The 17,304-nt window shown below is 44.3% G+C and overlaps 1 protein-coding gene across 2 annotated transcripts in view; it reads right to left on the bottom strand.

The window, feature by feature from the left end:
* ETS1 (ETS proto-oncogene 1, transcription factor) overlaps positions 1-8,930 on the bottom strand; it is a 118,360-nt gene extending 109,430 nt beyond the window's left edge. Inside the window, exons 1-2 of one of the 2 annotated variants that reach the window (XM_054998584.1) lie at positions 8,847-8,930; positions 710-854 (exon numbers count right to left, since the gene is read on the bottom strand). In XM_054998584.1, the coding sequence (XP_054854559.1) occupies positions 710-854; positions 8,847-8,918 (217 nt within the window). In that variant the 5' untranslated portion in view covers positions 8,919-8,930. The remainder of the gene's footprint in view (positions 1-709; positions 855-8,846) is intronic. The other variant, XM_054998582.1, reaches the window with a different exon arrangement.
* Positions 8,931-17,304: the final 8,374 nt, after the last annotated feature.

Below are 17,304 nucleotides of genomic sequence, written 5' to 3'. Positions count from 1 at the left end.
CGCTTAAAGTCTACATGAAGTATCATGGGACGTACTTTTAAAAACAAGCTATGCAAGATAGAGCAAAAGCCACACAATTGTTAGAAGAATTGGGTAAAATCACCACCTCTCCCTTTGCCTAAGTGGAAAAGCTGGTAGGATCCAACCCAGTCATAGCAAACATTTAGTACCAAATTTTCAAAGTAGGTGGCCATATTAAACCTATTGCAGCAAACCCTTGCGGCTCTTTAAAGATTATGGCATAAACTATCTTGAGCCCACGACTTGTGAATCTAGCCAAATGGACTTGTAAATATGCCATAATACAGTCGTAAGTTTTTATAAGAAGCTGAAGGACTCTTTTAACAGAGATAATATCAATTCTGTATACTGTGCTAGAATGTATATAGTGCGGTAAGAAGCTATTGGACCCAGATCTTGCTCTTTGACTGCAGGCACACCTGAAACGCTCTCTGCAGTGCATTAGGGCATTCAAACTGCTTCACATATACTACCTTGTTGAATTGCTTAAAACAGTCCCATAAGATGGGGCAGTATTAATGCAAGGAGGAGGAGGAGGAGGAGGAAAAAGCACCTGTAGATTAATGACAGAGATAGGAATCGGAGTTTCAATCTGTTCGCCTGTACGCTATGCCCAAAACAGTTATTTCTAAAGGTGACAGGAAACCATCTTCCGTGCTCACAGAAGCAGAAGAGAAAATGTCCATACCTGTGCTGTGATATTCTAGCCCTGTGGGCACTTCCTGAATGGCCGTCTCATCCCAGAGAGGGTAGAACGCCCTCTGCTGGTAGCAGGTAGACTGGAATCCACAGGTCATCCAAGGATCTTCATAGGGAATGGCGTCTCCCTGCCTCTGTGAGCAACAGAGAAACACCAGATTATAAAGGCAAGATCCTCTTTGGTGCAGAAGACACGAGAATTTAGACAAACGCAGTTAGACAATACATTTTTATGATGCAGTTAAAGAATACACCCACCCCAGATCCTCCAGGCCCCAGCAATACTTTGGACTGAACTAGATGAGATATTGGATTATGAACTCCATTTTAATTAATAAACAGCAGCTGTGAGGAGGAGTATGTAGAATGTGTGGTTTGTATCAGGACCCCTGCAAGGGAGGAGGGAATGCCATTTCTCCTACCTCAAATGAACCCCATACGCACCCCCACCATTCCCTCCTCTGGGAAAGATACATGCATTGCCTAGTCCAAAGGTCTTTGACTTTGTTGATCATGGGGAGACTTTTGGAATCTTGAGAACAGGCAACTGGTGCCACCACAAAACGGCTGCTCCTGGAGACGGGCCCAGTCATAACACCGATGCCATAGGAGGCGCAACGCCCACAAAACTGTTGCCATGGCAGGCTGGGGCCAAGCAAAAAACGTCAGGAAGTTCCGAGGCAAACCTCCTCCTACAACACAGGCAGCTGTTTCAGAATGAATGCTCCCTGAAGACAAAAAAAGGTGCTGGTTCGCAGTCTTTCCTGAAGAACCTTCTGGTGCAGTGAGTTGAGGGGGGGGGACAGCTTAGCTCTTTGCTTTAAGGGAAGAGATGGGGGGGCAGGGGGCACCAGAAAATGCACCGCTGGCTACTATTAAGCACCACATTGGGGATCACTGGCCCAGCTAATCAGAGCCTCATTAACGGAGCTGTGCTTTCTGGTCAACGGTGATGCATCTGGCATTTCAAAACAGCTAAAAAAACAGTGGTGCAGTGAGGAAAGTATTTTATTTCAATACTAGCAACCAAGTACTTTGTGGGGAAAAAAATACAATGGGCTCTAGAAAGGGTAGGCAGGTCTGGCATTGCCCTCTCCGCCGTGCCCCGATTGGGATGGGGGGGAAGGCAGGGTGGCTGGGCCTGGCATTGCCCCCTCCCCAGCACTTGCTGATCACAGGGAAGGGAAGTGTTGGGAGGCACACAAACCTGTCCTGCCACCTGGCCACCTCAATCTGGGGGTGGAGGCTTGGCAGGCGGGTGCCGTTCTCTCTGCCAGCCAATCTTGGCAGTGAAGGGCAGGGAGGCGCACCCGCCAACCTGCTGCCTGGCCACCCTGATCCGGGCATGGTGGCTTGGCAGATAGGCGGGCTTTTCCCTCCACCAGCCTATCACAGCGGCAAAGGGCTGGGAGGTGGGCTGTCCTTCTCGCAGGTGCCCAGACTGCGCCTGCACCACATAAAAGGGTGAGTCGTCACCAATACGTCTCACCTTTTATGTTTAAGGACAGTGCCCTTACACTTTTCACTGACGCTTCTTCAGGGGGGTTGTACAGTTCTATCTAGTGCTTTCCATAGCAGCAGTTTCTATGAATAAACATCAGTGAAACACGGAGGGGCAATATATTAGAATAAAATTACTTTTTCTACAGCACCACTGTTTTTTGTTTTTTGCTCTGTACTTGGTGTGGCCTTCTTCTCTGGCAATTCCAAAAACTTGACAGCCACAGCAAAAACTACATCAAGGAATACCTCTTCCCTCCTTTGAGATAATACCACAGCCCATATGGGATTTAATGCTGTATGAGGCCTCCTTGCTTTGGATTAGTTTTCAAGTCTTTTACCAAGTGACAGCTATGTCATCCTCACACACAGTCTGGGAATCGCTGTCCTAGAACCATTTCTAATCACTCACAAAGAGCTGAGAGTTTAATATTTGATTTATTAAAACTCCCAGAGACATTCACTCTGGCTTAACAGCTGCCATAGCATGTTTTTTTTTCCCCTGCAAAGCTCCAGCTTTCAAAATGGAGAACAACTTCCTGCAGTGGTTCAGCCACTCCCACATCCTTCCACAACAATAGAAGACACCATCCCACGTACATGGTTTTTCGCACTCAAAGGAGTGAAGGAAGGCTTACTTGGTGACAATAGGAAGTAACCGGAAAGCAAAAATAATTTTAGGCACATCACATACAGACGATACCAAGAACAATAATTTGTTAAAACAATGGTGCTGCTTTAAATATAGAAATGTCCCTTGCGGCCAGTCCAGACAGGCTCTGGAAGAGATACGAGGTCACAAGGCAGAGGCTGATTTATCAGCCATGCAGATATGCTCTTAGTTGTCTAGCAGGATTTCACTGGTACCACAGAAACCAGTAAGATTTTCAGGATGTAAGCTTTCAAGAGTCAAAGCTCCTTTCTTCAGATACCATTTCAGATACCTTGAAAATCTTTTTAGTCTCTAAGGTGTCCCGGGACTCAAATCTTGCTGTTTTACTGCAGACCAACACAGCTACCTAACTGAAACTAAAGTGACATCACCGCATCCATGTTGGGAGTGTGCATGGGCTTTGCTTATACGCAAAGATTCACTCAAGGTAAGTGGCAGGTCCCCCCTCTCACCAGGAGGGTAAGATGATCTGGCAACCCTAACTCTATGGTATCACATCCCCCACTGAGCTCCGTCCCCAGGTACCACCCCAACATCTCCAGCAATCCGAATCGGGATTTGAGTCATGGTTTTCAAGATCCTAGTCCAGCAGTCTAACCACCATTCCTAGGGCTTTTGGGCCTTCCATCATGGCAGGAAGACTCCTACTGGTAACTGCAGTTCCCTGCTGCCACTCTGAGCAGTGGAGGGAGAAAAATGGGGGAAAACAGTGACAGCAGCTGTATCGCTGTATCACTTCCAAGGAAAACCCCTTTTTCAGCGGAAAACCCAGTTTTCCTATAGTTTCCGGTGATCCCTGGAGCTACCCTAAGTCACTTCTGGATTTCCCCCAGAAGTGATGTAGAAACACAGCCAACATTGCACCCCCCCATGTCCCTACCACCATTCCTAATTGCCAGGTTCAGTCCTTAATGAACTCAGTCTTCATGTACGTGCGATACTTTCAATTGGCCTGTTTGGGGCCAAAATCAGCCCTGAGCTAAGTGCAGGAATGTTCCTGCAGCCAGCGTGATGATGTCACTTCCAGAAATGACATCATCGTGCCTTGGCCGGGAGACTACATGCTGCCATTTGCCTGGATTGCCTACAGGTGGCGCACGATCGCTGGGTGGCTTGCCTTCTTCCTCTGATTGCCGGTGATGAGAGGGCAAACTGCCGGGAGTTTGACCATTACCAGCAGGTACAAGCCTACAACACAATCACTTCCAGGTTGGCACCAGAAGTGATGTTAAAATGTTGGGGTGATGCTGATTTTCCACCCCATTCCCCACCCCATCGACCTACCATGCAGTGGTGCGGGAACGGAGGCTGCTGAGCAGGAAGTCTCTCACTGGACTAGGAGAATTGGCTTGACTACGGCTGCCTCCATTATAGGAAGACGCTTGGTTTAGAACTTCCCAACATTTTGTGACTGGCCTCAACCCCTATGGCAGCCATTGTGCAGTTAGTTACCTTCCCCCCCCCACACCCCCACCATAGCAGCCATTTTGTGGTTGGACCCAGTTCTGTTCTCAAAATTCCAACAGTGCAGGCCATCTCTATAAAGCTGGCCCTTAATTTACATACAATCTCAATGCAGAGGAAGGATGGATGGAAGTATGGTTGCCAACCCCCAGCGGGGGCCTGGAGAACTCCCAGAATTACAATTCATCTCCAGCTGACAGAGATCGGATCCCCTGGAGAAAATGGCCGCTTTGGAGGGTGGACTCCATGGCATTATAACCTGCTGAGGTTCCTCCCCTCTCAAACACTGCCCTCCCCAGGCTCCACTCTTAAATCTCTAAGAATTTCCCAATCTGGGGTTGGCAGCCCTAAAAGGAAGGAGCGAGACGCCTACAGTTCTTAGGCTAGAAGGCAATCCTTTTCTGTCCTCTGATTTTTAAATTTGTATGAGATAACTGACGGGAGACAACAGAGCTGGGGCTGCCCCAACACACATGCATTTTATCCCACTTGTCAAATAAGTGGATACCCTATAATCCTTTGATATATGTATGGCTTGGTTCATATATATTTCAGCATAAGGAGCTTTAAATGCAAGCAATTTATATCGACCTTATGTCAACAGAAACACCCAGAATGTTCTCCGAGTACCGAGTGCCAAGAATTATTAATCTACCTCTGACTAATGCTTATAGAAGAGTTTCCATGCAGGATCAGCTTCCATTGGTATCAGAAACTATTAGGATCAAACATTATAACTACAATATGTGAAATTCTAGCTCCATTGAATTGACCACAATATTCCTCAGGGAGAAATAATATTGAGTGTCTACATCTCATCATAAAGCCAGAATCCTCAACAAAATTGCCAGAAGTGGTATTAAGTTTGGATATAGTTATCCCACCATGAAATGCAATGACTAGTCTGGATGTTATCACAAGCTTATTACACTGGGGCCCCAGTGGATATCCAGTAGAAAGGAGGCAAGTCAAATGGGACGATTTATGGACACATGCAAATCAATGACTTCACCATGGATGGTGCTGCCCCTTTGACGAAGTGGCCCAAGTTGGCCAGTTTGGTTTTTAGATCTGACACTCGTTGAAAAAACAGGATAGAAATATGACAAACAACGGATAATTAAGAAACCACTTTGCACAGCTGCACAGAATTCAGCCCAAAAGCTTGTAAGAAAAAGAAAAGATTTTTAAAAAAGATAAATGTATGTGTTTGCGTTTTAGAGTTTGCGCATTCTGATTATTTCATTGTAAAAATGTGAGAAATCCATGGCTTATTAGATTTTATATTGTCCACATGCCACACAAAAAAAAATACACAGCTGAATTTTAACAGAAACAGCGAGGACTTCAGGGAAGGCTAGAGAGAGACCACAGAGTAGAAACCATAAAGCCAACCCCAGTTTCTAAACCCAGCCCTATTAAACTGCCATTATGAAAGATAAGAATTAAGAAAGCCAGACCTGTTTACACAATTAGCTTTTAATCTGGTCGCAAATGGGTGGGCTGTCGTGAAACCGTGTTACTAGAGAACTTTGATCTACTGACATGGAATTTTATGTCTCTTTGTTGTGCGGAAGGTGCTTGAACAAACTCGCCATTCCCTTTGCAATTAAATCAGAGCTCCTATTACAACCAACCACCTTAGAAACGCAGTATTTTTCTAAAATCTGGTTCATGCGTACAGCTCTCTTAGGCTATGAGCGTTGAATGCTTCTCACCTAGACGTGTGAATCGGCTCCACTGATGAGAATGAGGCCCCAGCCATCCTTGCTTGTTAGGTGGGGCTACCTCATTTCCAAGTGGACTTCAAACACATGAGGGGAAGATCAGTAATTCCTTCATAATTAAACATAAAGAGCGTGCTGTAGCGGTTAAGGTTTTGGATTAAACTCTGGAGTTCAAATCCCTGCCCCCCCCCCCATGAAGTTCTGGATAACTTTGACTGGGCACTCTCAGCCGAGCCTACCTTGCAGGGTTCTCAGTGGGATAAAATGAGGAATGGAAGACTATGTACGGTTCTCTGAGCAGTTGGGATAATAACAGATAGACCTTCTATATGACTCCTTCTTCAGGATCATATATAACTTAGTGGTTACTGACTGTTAGCATCAGAAAGGTACACATTGAATCAGGCAGATCATTTTTTAAATTAAATTAGAAACTATTTCTAATGGGGAGTGGTGGAGAGTGCCCTCAAGTCATGGCTGACTTATGGTGACCCCTGGTGGGGTTTTCACAGCAAGAGAAAAACAGAAGTGGTTTGCCATTGCCTGCCTCTACAGCCCTGGTCTCCATTGGAAGTCTCCCATCCAATTACTAACCAAGGCTGATCCTGGCTAGCTTCTGAGATCTGATGAGATCAGGCTCACTTGGGCTATCAAGGTCAGGGCACTTCTAATGAGACTCTCCCTTAAATAACTTCAAGTTACCCCTGTCTCCTAAAAGCATTTCAGAGTTCTCACAACAATAGCAGCTAAAGGGAGGTCCCCATCACCACCAAAGGTTATAACCAGTCTAGATAGAAGAGGGAAGGTTTGGTTTCATATTGAATCACGATGGCAACAGCAGCAGTCTCCTCCGCCCACAGCAAAGACCGACCTCGACCTTCTAACATATAGCTCCCAACTGAAAGGAAGCATTTCTAGATTGTGTGTGTATGTTCCCCTTCCCAAAGGAGTACGGGAGCCTCAATGAACTGCAAGAGAGTGCAAAGCTGGACCACTGGCAGAGAGTCTGCTCTGCTGAGCCTGCTATAAGTTTAGGATAACAGGAAAAAAGTGCTTCCTTCCTTTGAACTCTGCTACCGCTAGGCCTGGCCCCATCCATGCCATTGTAATGTATTTGCTCCCTGCCCCCCACCCCATTGTCGCCACAGTTTCTGGTTTCTCCTCCCATCCAAAGCAGTTTCCTTCTTGAAGCCATTCCATAGATGGCCAACATCTCTTTCCCGGTTGTACCATATTATTTCTAAAAGCAGGGTATAACTGTTGAGGATTATGGGGAATATATATGAGATCCTGCTTATTATATATGTGTGTGTGCGTGCACATGCGTGCGCATGCTTGCATGAGTGCATGCACATGTGTGCACTAGGGTTCCCAGGTGCCCACCAGTGGTGGGCAAACTCCCACAGGTTTGCCTCCTTGCCAGGCAATCTGCCAGCAATGGTGGGAGGTGGCAACCCCCAGAGGTCGCCTACCACCAGCAGTCACCCCAGGAACACGTGCAGTACGCACACTTCTGGGGGGCGGGTAACAACATCATTTCCGGGAGTGACATCATCAAGGCTGAGTGAGTGCTCCAGCACTTCATTTGGGGTGGAATTTGGCCTCTAACGGGATGAATCAGCCATAGGCAGAGCACAGGAGTATTTGCATGGTTGGTGTGATGACACCACTCCCAAAAATGACGTCATCACACATGCGCCAGGAGCTCACTCACTTCACACATGCACCAAGAGGGACACACGAGCAACACAAGGTAAGTGCCGGTTCTCCCCACTCCCATGGGGAGGGGAGAGGGACCCGGCAAACCTAGACTGTGTGCACATGTGTGTGTATATGTGTGTGTGTGTGTGCGTGTGCGCACATGTGTGGTATAGTGGTTTGATTCCCCACTCTTCCAATTGAACCCAGCTGGATGGCCTTGGGTCAGTTTCCGCTCTCTCAGAGCTCTCTCAGCCCCACCCACCTCACAAGGTGATTGTTGTGGGGATAAAAATAATATACTTTGTAAACTTCTCTGAGTGGGCATTAAGTTGTCCTGAAGGGTGGTATATAAATTTATTATTATTTATTATTAAATTTATTATTATTGTTGTCGTTGTTGTTGTTGTTATACATCTATGTATCTTATATATATAGATACATATATATACACATACATGTATATATAAATGAGATTCACATATGTGGACCCTTCTAGAGTAAGCATGGGGTGGGAGAGAATCACATTACATGCAGGACAACTGTGGATCAGCAATCTTAAAGAGCAGCCAAAAAGCTTGGTAGTGGGAGGGGGGATAGTTTGCTGAAATTCACCTACCGATTTGAATTCACAAGCTCCTTTGGCAGCTGGCTTCTAGTGCAATATTGATCTCTCTAACCCCAGTTTCCCCCTAAAATTTGTATTATCTAAAAGACTTCCTTTTGCTTCGCTCTCTTCTTGCCATTTTCTCTGATGCTTATCCAAATCAAAGCACTCTCAAAGCCCATGTTGATTTCATTTTGGCAAAACATTTAAGAAAGAAGTCAGTAATAAAGACATCACGTTTAAAAAAAAAGAATTTGCAGCCTCCGCATATGAGTGTTTACTGAAAAAGTAAGTCCTAATGAGTTCAACGAGACTAATCCCCTAAATGTACATAGGATTGTTGCACTCAACTTTTTAAAAAACCTGCAATATCAGTTGATTTGATACCAGCGGAAATAGGTTTATCTATCACCAGTGAGTGTCAGAGCTAAATAATTTCAGGTTGAGCTCGCCTTACCATGACCACAGGACGGGATAGAGGATAGGGGGCAGGATTTTCAACAGCTGCGTCCACGTAGTAACTCATCATTTCTGAGATACCTATAGAAACAGGAAAAGAGTCATAAATACCTTCCTGACATAACAGATGACCTGCTCAATCCCATGTGCCCTCTATGTAGGTTTCATGCACCTTTTATATAGGTCTCCACCTTGGACAAGATAACACTGCCCAACAGAAGGCCTCAGAATCAGTCTCTGACATTTTAAAGGATCTGGTAGAAGATGTTTGGAAAGTCCTAGAACCCTGGAAGTTATAGAAAGTCAGAGTGGACAATAATACTGTATAACTCTGCAGAAGGTAGCTTAATGTCATATGTGTGTGTTGTTATAATCCAAACCACATTGTTAGGCTTCCTAGTTGCCCACCGGTAGCAGGCAATCTCCCGGGGGTTAGCCTCATTGCCCACCGGTTTCTGCCAACCAGTGGGAGGTGGCAAGCCCCTCGGAGATCTCCTGCCTCTGGCAGGCAACCTGGGAAAGTGCACACTAGGCACGCTCCCGGGAAGAGCGACGATGTCACTTCCTGAAATGACATCGTTGTGCTGGCAGCAGGCATGGGTTGGGGCCAAATGGGCCAGAATTAGCCCCGTGGAAAGCGCAGAAGCATGTCCATGGCCAGCATGATGACAACACTTCCTGGAAGTGATGTCATCACGCAAGCATCAGACGTGCACACACTCTTTGTGCTTGCGCAAAAACACAAACACAGAGGGTGTGAAGTAAGTGCCAGGTCCCCCCTTCCCACCGGGAGGGTATAGGGACCTGGCAACCTTCCACATTGTTCATAATCCATCCATCAAAGTAAAAATTATAGCTGTACATGTGGCTACTCTGTGGTCTGACTCACTAGAAGACATACGAATATAAGAGTAGGCCATTTGTTCAGCATTTGTTCCATCCAGGGGCCAGTCAGATGCAACCAAGTTCAAGAGCAAGAGCCCTGCTCTACTGGGCAGGCCCAGAATGCCTGGCTCTCATTAATTTTTTAAAAAATGAATAGCTGGCAACTTCTCATCACTTCTATCCCCTCATTCACCCTGCCTCTTTCTGTAATATTCAAGACCTTTTGCTTAGAAGGAAAGTGGGGAGTTGTTTCCATGGAAAGAGCTCAAGGGTGAAACGGATTGCCATTTATTATTATTATGAATTTTTAAACAAATCCTTCTGGCTGATTGCAACATGAAACAGCTGGCAGCACCAAAGGCAGAAATGCCCCTTCTGAGAAACTGGCAGCTTTGTTTCTCACTCTGGGAAAAAATAATGTTGTCTCAGTTAAGTGTCCAGGACTCCTCTGTGATTGATTTGATTTGATTCTTTTGGCTAAGGAAGCAGTTTTAAAAAAAAAACTAGCATATGCCATGACATGAAGCCAGCCGGACTTTGTACAGGATGCATACCTGAAGTAGAGTGTTTATTGGAGAATCCAAAATCCCAGGTTCAATTGAAAAAGCAAAGGGGAAAGTGGTTTTAGCCCTGAAATAAAGCAGATTTCTCACTGCCCGACTACCTAATCCTCTATTAAACAAAACCGACTTCTTTTCCAGGTTCATTGTGTCTTGAACATTTCTGGGATATATATGTTAGGTGATGATGGGCAAACACCCACAACACTCAACCTGGAACCGCACGCATTTTTTCCCCATGCATTCCCGCAGAATATTTGAAGTTGCCTCATAGGCATTTGTTAGTATTTGCCAGGATTCTCACAAAACTTATCCATACATACAACCCTGCCCCCTTCCCATCAGACTTTACCATTCTGAAGGGGGTGATTCTTTAAACAGAAGATATGCCCAAACCAAGACTACCCTTCCTGTAAATCACTCTTCCCCAACATAATCTGTCCGCTAATTAAAAAGCCATCTCTAGACAAAGCTGATATGGCCAATTATCGTCCAGTCTCCAATCTGCTGTTTCTGGGCAAAGCGACTGAGAGAGCAGTAGCTGGCCAACTCCAGATCTTCTTGGAAAACTCTAGCGCTTTAGACCCTTGCCAGTCTGGATTCAGACCAGGGCATGGGACAGAGACAGCACTAGTAGCGTTAGCAGATGATCTCCATCTAAATATAGACAAAGGCCACACTTCCTTATTGCTCCTCCTGGATGTGTCTGCAGCCTTTGACACAGTAGACCATGCCATCCTGTTGAGGTGTTTAGAAACAGAAGTGGGCATCAAAGGACGTGCCTTGGATTGGTTTAAATCTTTTCTCATGGAATGGACTCAAAGGGATGCTGTCGGAGATCAGCTATCTCCAGAATGGGAATTATCTTGTGGGTCCCACAGGACACAATCTTATCTCCACGTTATTCAACTTCTACGAAAAACCTTTAGAACTCATTCACAGCTATGGAGTTGGATGTCATCAATACGCGGATGATACCCAGCTCTATATCTCACTATCTAGGTCTCCACAGGATGCAGTAGAAATCTTAGATTGCTGCTTGACAGCCGTAGTAAAATGGCTGAAAAATAACAAATTAAAATTGAACCCAGGCAAGACTGATGCTTGTTGGGAAGTCAGAGATCTTGAAAAACATTGTACTCCCCACCTTCGATGGAGTTTGTTTGACCCTTGCAGACTCAGTTATGAGCCTAGGGATTATACTGGATCCAGCACCACTACTAGAAAAACAAGTTAAGGCAGCTGCAAAAAACACTTACTACAATTTCACTCTAGCCTGGAAAATGACTTCTTATCTCGACATGGCCGACTTGGCCACCTGGATCCATGCTATGGTAACATCAAAACTTGACTATTGTAATGCATTACACACTGGTGTCCCATCTAAGGGCCAAGCTACACATGACGAATGACACTTGAACGGCAAGTGTATTTCTCCCTGTTCACTTGCCCTCCACTCAATCCACTTGCCGTTCAAGTGTCATTTGTCATGTGTAGCTTGGCCCTTAGTTAACTAGGAGGCTCCAATTGGTGCAAAACGCTGTGGCTTGACTATTATCAGGAGCGAGCAGGATCTTGAGCATCACTTCCATCCTGCAGTCACTCGATTGGTGACTTATCAGTTACCGTGCTCAGTTCAAGGTAATGGTTATTACATACAAAGCCCTTCATGGCCTTGGTCTAACATACCTATGGGGCAGCCTCTCTCCCTATGTCTCTCCACGGCAGCTTCGCTCAACTGAACAGGGTCTCTTCCAGGTGCCAGCCTGTACATGGGTGAAATCAACAGCAGCCTGTACACAGACTTCCTCTGTGGTGGCCCCTACCCTATGAAACGGCCTGTCTGAGGAGGTCAGGAGAGCCCCCACCCCCCTGGCTTTCTGCAAACAATGCAAAACTGAATTATTCAAAAAGGCTTTTTTTCTCAGCTAAGAGGGTGGTGTATTGTCGAAGGCTTTCACGGCCGGAGAATGATGGTTGTTGTGGGTTTTCCGGGCTGTATTGCCGTGGCCTTGGCATTGTAGTTCCTGACGTTTCGCCAGCAGCTGTGGCTGGCATCTTCAGACACTGAGAGATCTCTGTCTTTTGGTGCTACACCTCTGAAGATGCCAGCCACAGCTGCTGGCGAAACGTCAGGAACTACAATGCCAAGACCACGGCAATACAGCCCGGAAAACCCACAACAACCATAAGAGGGTGGTATTGTAGGAAAGGGATCCCAGATGTTTCGCTAATGAGTTAGAAACCATCGATTTCACCATTATGTTGCCTTACATATTATCTGTTGCTTTAAATATGTACTTCTATATCCTACCTGTGCTTTATGTTGTTCAATGTAAGTCCCAGAATGGATTATGTCAGCAATTCCTCAACCCCATACTGGATCCTTGCTAATACTATATCTTTGTAAACTTATATTATTTTACCCCATGACATTGTTTATGGAAATGTTCTTGACACCTTTTGGAAATGCCTGCCCTTGTCCTTGCCACTAATTGTACTGATCTCACACTATGTAATCCGCATTGAGTCTCAGTGAGAAAGGCGGAATATAAATAATATAAATAAAATAAAATAAATCTTTTGTCAAATGTAATCACAAGGCCAAATAAACTACACTTCCCATTCACCTCTGCAATTCATTAAGATCTGAGTATGCATCAACAAACAGCAGCTACCCCTGTGACGGAAAATACCACCAACAGATGCAAATACTTTCAAAATACTTATTCTTTTAAACGGCAAACAAATCTGCAACTCAAAAATATGGGGTGTCTCAAAGCAAAGCTCAGCATCATTTCTCATCTAGCATGTATAGCGGCAGGTGTGCACACATAAAGGTGCACCAATCTTTGCAATCTAACCACCATTTAAAACACAAAATCAGAAGCATTAACATGCAAAAAAGAACAGAACAATATAACGTTCCAAAACTAAACTACTGACAGCCCATTTTAAGTGTTTTGTCAGTCCTGGGAAATGCTTGGCCTTGGACTTTCGTGGACATCCAGTAGCAGGGAGTTTCACAGCTGTGGAAGCCTCTCTGTTTGCCCTTACTCTTCTTTTAAGTACAGAAGGCATCATCAGAATAAAAAGGGAGCTTATTAGCCACAGTAAACAGGACGGGGGCAGGGGGGGAAGCATTCTTCAAACCCTGCCTCTAATGACTTGAACACCTTCCCTACTGAATACAGTATTTTTGGCTATTTGTGTGGAGAGAGAATATAGAAGTCTTGAGCTAAGATGATGTTGATGAAGCTGTACACATGAAGCTGCATACTGAGTCAGGCCACTGGTATTGCCCTCTCTGGTTGGCAGTAGCTCTCTGAGGTCTCAGGCAGAGATCCTGCATTTCCTCCAAAAAAAACCCCTGGGAGCTGTAAATCATTCTTTCCTCCACTGTATCCTGACACCAAATCTGTGAAGTAGGTTACCTAAGAGAGAGAGTGACTAGCTGAAGGTCATTTTGTACACTGTATGGCCCAGAGAACACTTGAGACCAAGTTTTCCCAGTCTAACTGCAATCCTAAGAAATTGAAATCAATGGGCTTAGACTGGAGTAACTCTTCTTAGGATTGCACTGAGAGTCAGATACTCTAACCATGACACTAAACTATCCCAACACTGGATTTCTAACTGGATGTGCCGGGGCTTAATCCCAGGGACCTTGTGTGCTCCAGCATGGAGCCAGAGTCATTTAACATGGTTAGCCACAAGGTAAGTGTTGACTTGCGGAAATCAAAGAACTTCAAGAAACGGTTAGGACTCTCTCGCTGAAATCCATGGGACTAGGATGCTTAGCTTTGGCTGTAATGTACTCTGCCTTTTAAACAAATCTAAAATGATCTGAAAAAGGGATTTACATAATTTATTCCCATGTTCCTTAAAGGTGAGTTGCGTAGTTGCAGAAACGAGCAAATACCAAAGAGAAGGTGAGGGTTTTAGAATGAGATACTTCAAGCACTGTTGTTTTCTCTTGATGAAATTGCTCTCGTTTGTATCATTTGCAATTTTTCTTGCGCTGTCTTTGAACTTCTCAGCAATGCACATAAACTTCTGTTGCTTGCAACTCTCAAAGCAGCCCCTTCACTAACTACCTGTGTGTGCATGTGTTCATGTGTAATCTTTTCAACCAAGGCTGAACTAACTCTTGATACACAAAGGAACAGAACAGTATTGTCAATTGTAGCTATCACAAAATGATGTCAGTTGATATGTGCATCGTACGGTGATAGTTTATGATACATTTAACATTTGATACATTTAACATACAAATGGGCAATGCCATTTCAAAGCAGGCATATTTTGAACTCTGAAATTCTACTATCCAGAATTGTTTATGCATTTGGCAAATGTCAGGTTTTGAGAAAGTCTGCTGAAGTCTGACAGCCATGGGAAGACTTGGGCCAACAACTGTAAGACTGAAAGTCTTTGGCCATCCTTCCGCAGCCTGTCTGCGAGGACTCACAATTCTTTTTCAATGTCACAGCGTAAAATAGTTACAACTGTTTAATTGAATAATTACTCTTCCAGTGTGAAATAGTGGCAGAATTTTCAGGACAGCCATTGTAGTATAAAGGTCAGAATGTCAAACTAGGACTGGTACAGAGTTTACATCCTCATTTAAACATGAACCTCACTGGGTGAACTGGGGTCAAGCAATCTATCTCCAAGCCTAGACTACCTCACAGAGTTGTTGTGAGACTAACATGGAAGAACAGAGAACCATGCATGACGCTCCTTGGAGGATGAACAAGAAAAAAATGTGAATGAATTTGAAGTAAAATCGTCATGATTGGACGAATGTGATCACGTTACTTATAGCTGGCCTTTCTCGACAAAACTCAACAAGGATTACTACAATCAGATTGCATTAAAACAGACAATAAATGATGCAATAGGACTAGGACTGTAAAATAGAAAACTTTGCAACGAAAAGCGTAAGGTTTGGGTATATAAATGCAAAAATGTAATCACAACATTAGAAGACAATGCAGTAAGAGCAATATAATACATGCAATAAACAGTGGGATAGACTGTGATCTGATTCTCTTTATAAAGATGCCTTTCTGAACAATTCCACCATGGACCGAATCTCAGCTGCTCTCAGAATTCCGTGACTCCTAAAGCACGTTTGGTCTTTCTCAAAGGGAGAGGGGGAATATTTTTCTTTAGGTTAATTTTGCAGAGTCATTTTTCTGCTCATCTGGAGAATTCCCTGGATGGTGTGACCCAGTTTTGTTATGTTCATGATTGACATAGCCATCCACTTTACCATTACAGATTGCAGATTTGTGCAGGGCAGGAGAAGCACATAAACTTGCCAGAGCCACCCTACTGAGATGAAGGCAAACGAGAGATTCAAGCCAGAGATTTCCTGGCTCTGTGATCACTCTCACGGGGTACTAGTAGATGACCTACCCCCCCTTGCCCAGTGGAGGCCTCTAAAAATTTGCATGGTGCCATCAGTTATAAAAAAATTGGGGCTGCTTTCTTCATTCAGCGTCTCTAGCAACCAACCCATCATTTTGTCTTGCTGTAATTTCAGTGTGAATTCCAGATATGTTCCAGCTTGGATCACACTCACCAAATTGTCCCGATTTATTCTTTCCCCCCCTCCTCAACTCAAAAGGAGACAACGCCTTGCTGCTTATGAAATCTCATATCCTGTCTTCATTAGCTTTTGATAGCATTATAGGCAGGGTCTATAAATGCATAATTAGACATGGCTAATATTACAATCGAAGGCATGGAAGAGCCAGTTGGAAAACTGACAGACAGAAGGGAGGTCACACAAAGGGCGTTTTACCACTGACCGAACAGACTGCTGGTTTGGGAGGGACCAAGAAGGCTGCAGGAGGCTGCTCTGCTTCACATCTCAGAGCGTAGCCACAATTTTTAATTAAATGAAGATGTGAGGGGAAGGGAAGGAGGTAATAGGTAAAGGACTCTCGAGGAACTAGCCATTTTTTAAGTGATTAATCATTTCCCTTTGATCAGATTACGTTTAAATGAATGTGTATACTGACAAAAGTTCACCATAGGTGACTTTCTGAGATATTCAGGGAAGCACAATTGAGTGATTAATAAGCAACCGTTTATGTCACTTAGTGGGTAAGTGCATGAGCTGTGATCTAGGAAGTCGCTGGTTCAACTCTAATTTCAGGCATAAAATCACTAGGTAGCCTTAGCAAAGCTGTTCTTTCTCTGCACGGTGGGGAATAACAACACTGGATTACCTTACAGGCTTCTTGTGAGCACGGCTGTGATAATGTATGTAAAATGCTCTAAAAACTGAAAACATGATATAAATACTAAGCATTAACAATAATAGTTTCCACTTGTTGCTAGAAGAAACCCCCAATATATATATATTTAATTCTCTTAGCACAATAATGTGCTGGAACCAAGAGAGACTCAAAATGTTCCCTTTATTCACTGCCTCGCCAATCAATCAACTGACAGTGAAATCCTAAGGATTTCAAAGTTAGTTGATTAATCTACCAGTTAAGTAGATTCAGTCCTGCAGCCTTGATTACAAAGATGAGGGGAAACCATTTCTCAAGTTAAAAACAAAGCTAAACATGATGTCAAACACAGGGGGTTGACACCCCAAATGACAGCTCTATGGCAAGTTCCATTTCCTTGTACATCAGTGACTTGTTTCAATAGAAATACAAACTGTGATGTCATCATGCCATGCATTTCAGTTCCTCATTCTACTCTACTGGCTGTTGCTGAAAGGAAGAGGAATACATATCATAATGATGTCATATCCTTTGCTTCCTTAACTACATTATTAATAAAGGAAGGGAAACTCAACCCAAGATTAGTTTTGGGTAAACTCCCTGGGTATGGGATAACGTTTAGCTCTGCTCTTACTGCAAAGATTTGGATTTTGAAGAGCCAGATTCAAATCACCACCTAGCTATGAAGTTCATTGGGTGACTCTAGGTCAGCCATTCTCTCTCAACTTAACCTTACCTCATAGGTGGGGCTGCCAACTTCCAG

Source organism: Eublepharis macularius, chromosome 14 (genome assembly GCF_028583425.1).
Source record: "Eublepharis macularius isolate TG4126 chromosome 14, MPM_Emac_v1.0, whole genome shotgun sequence".
Taxonomy (NCBI): Eukaryota; Metazoa; Chordata; class Lepidosauria; order Squamata; family Eublepharidae; genus Eublepharis; species Eublepharis macularius.
This window is presented reverse-complemented; position numbering and strand designations above follow the sequence as displayed.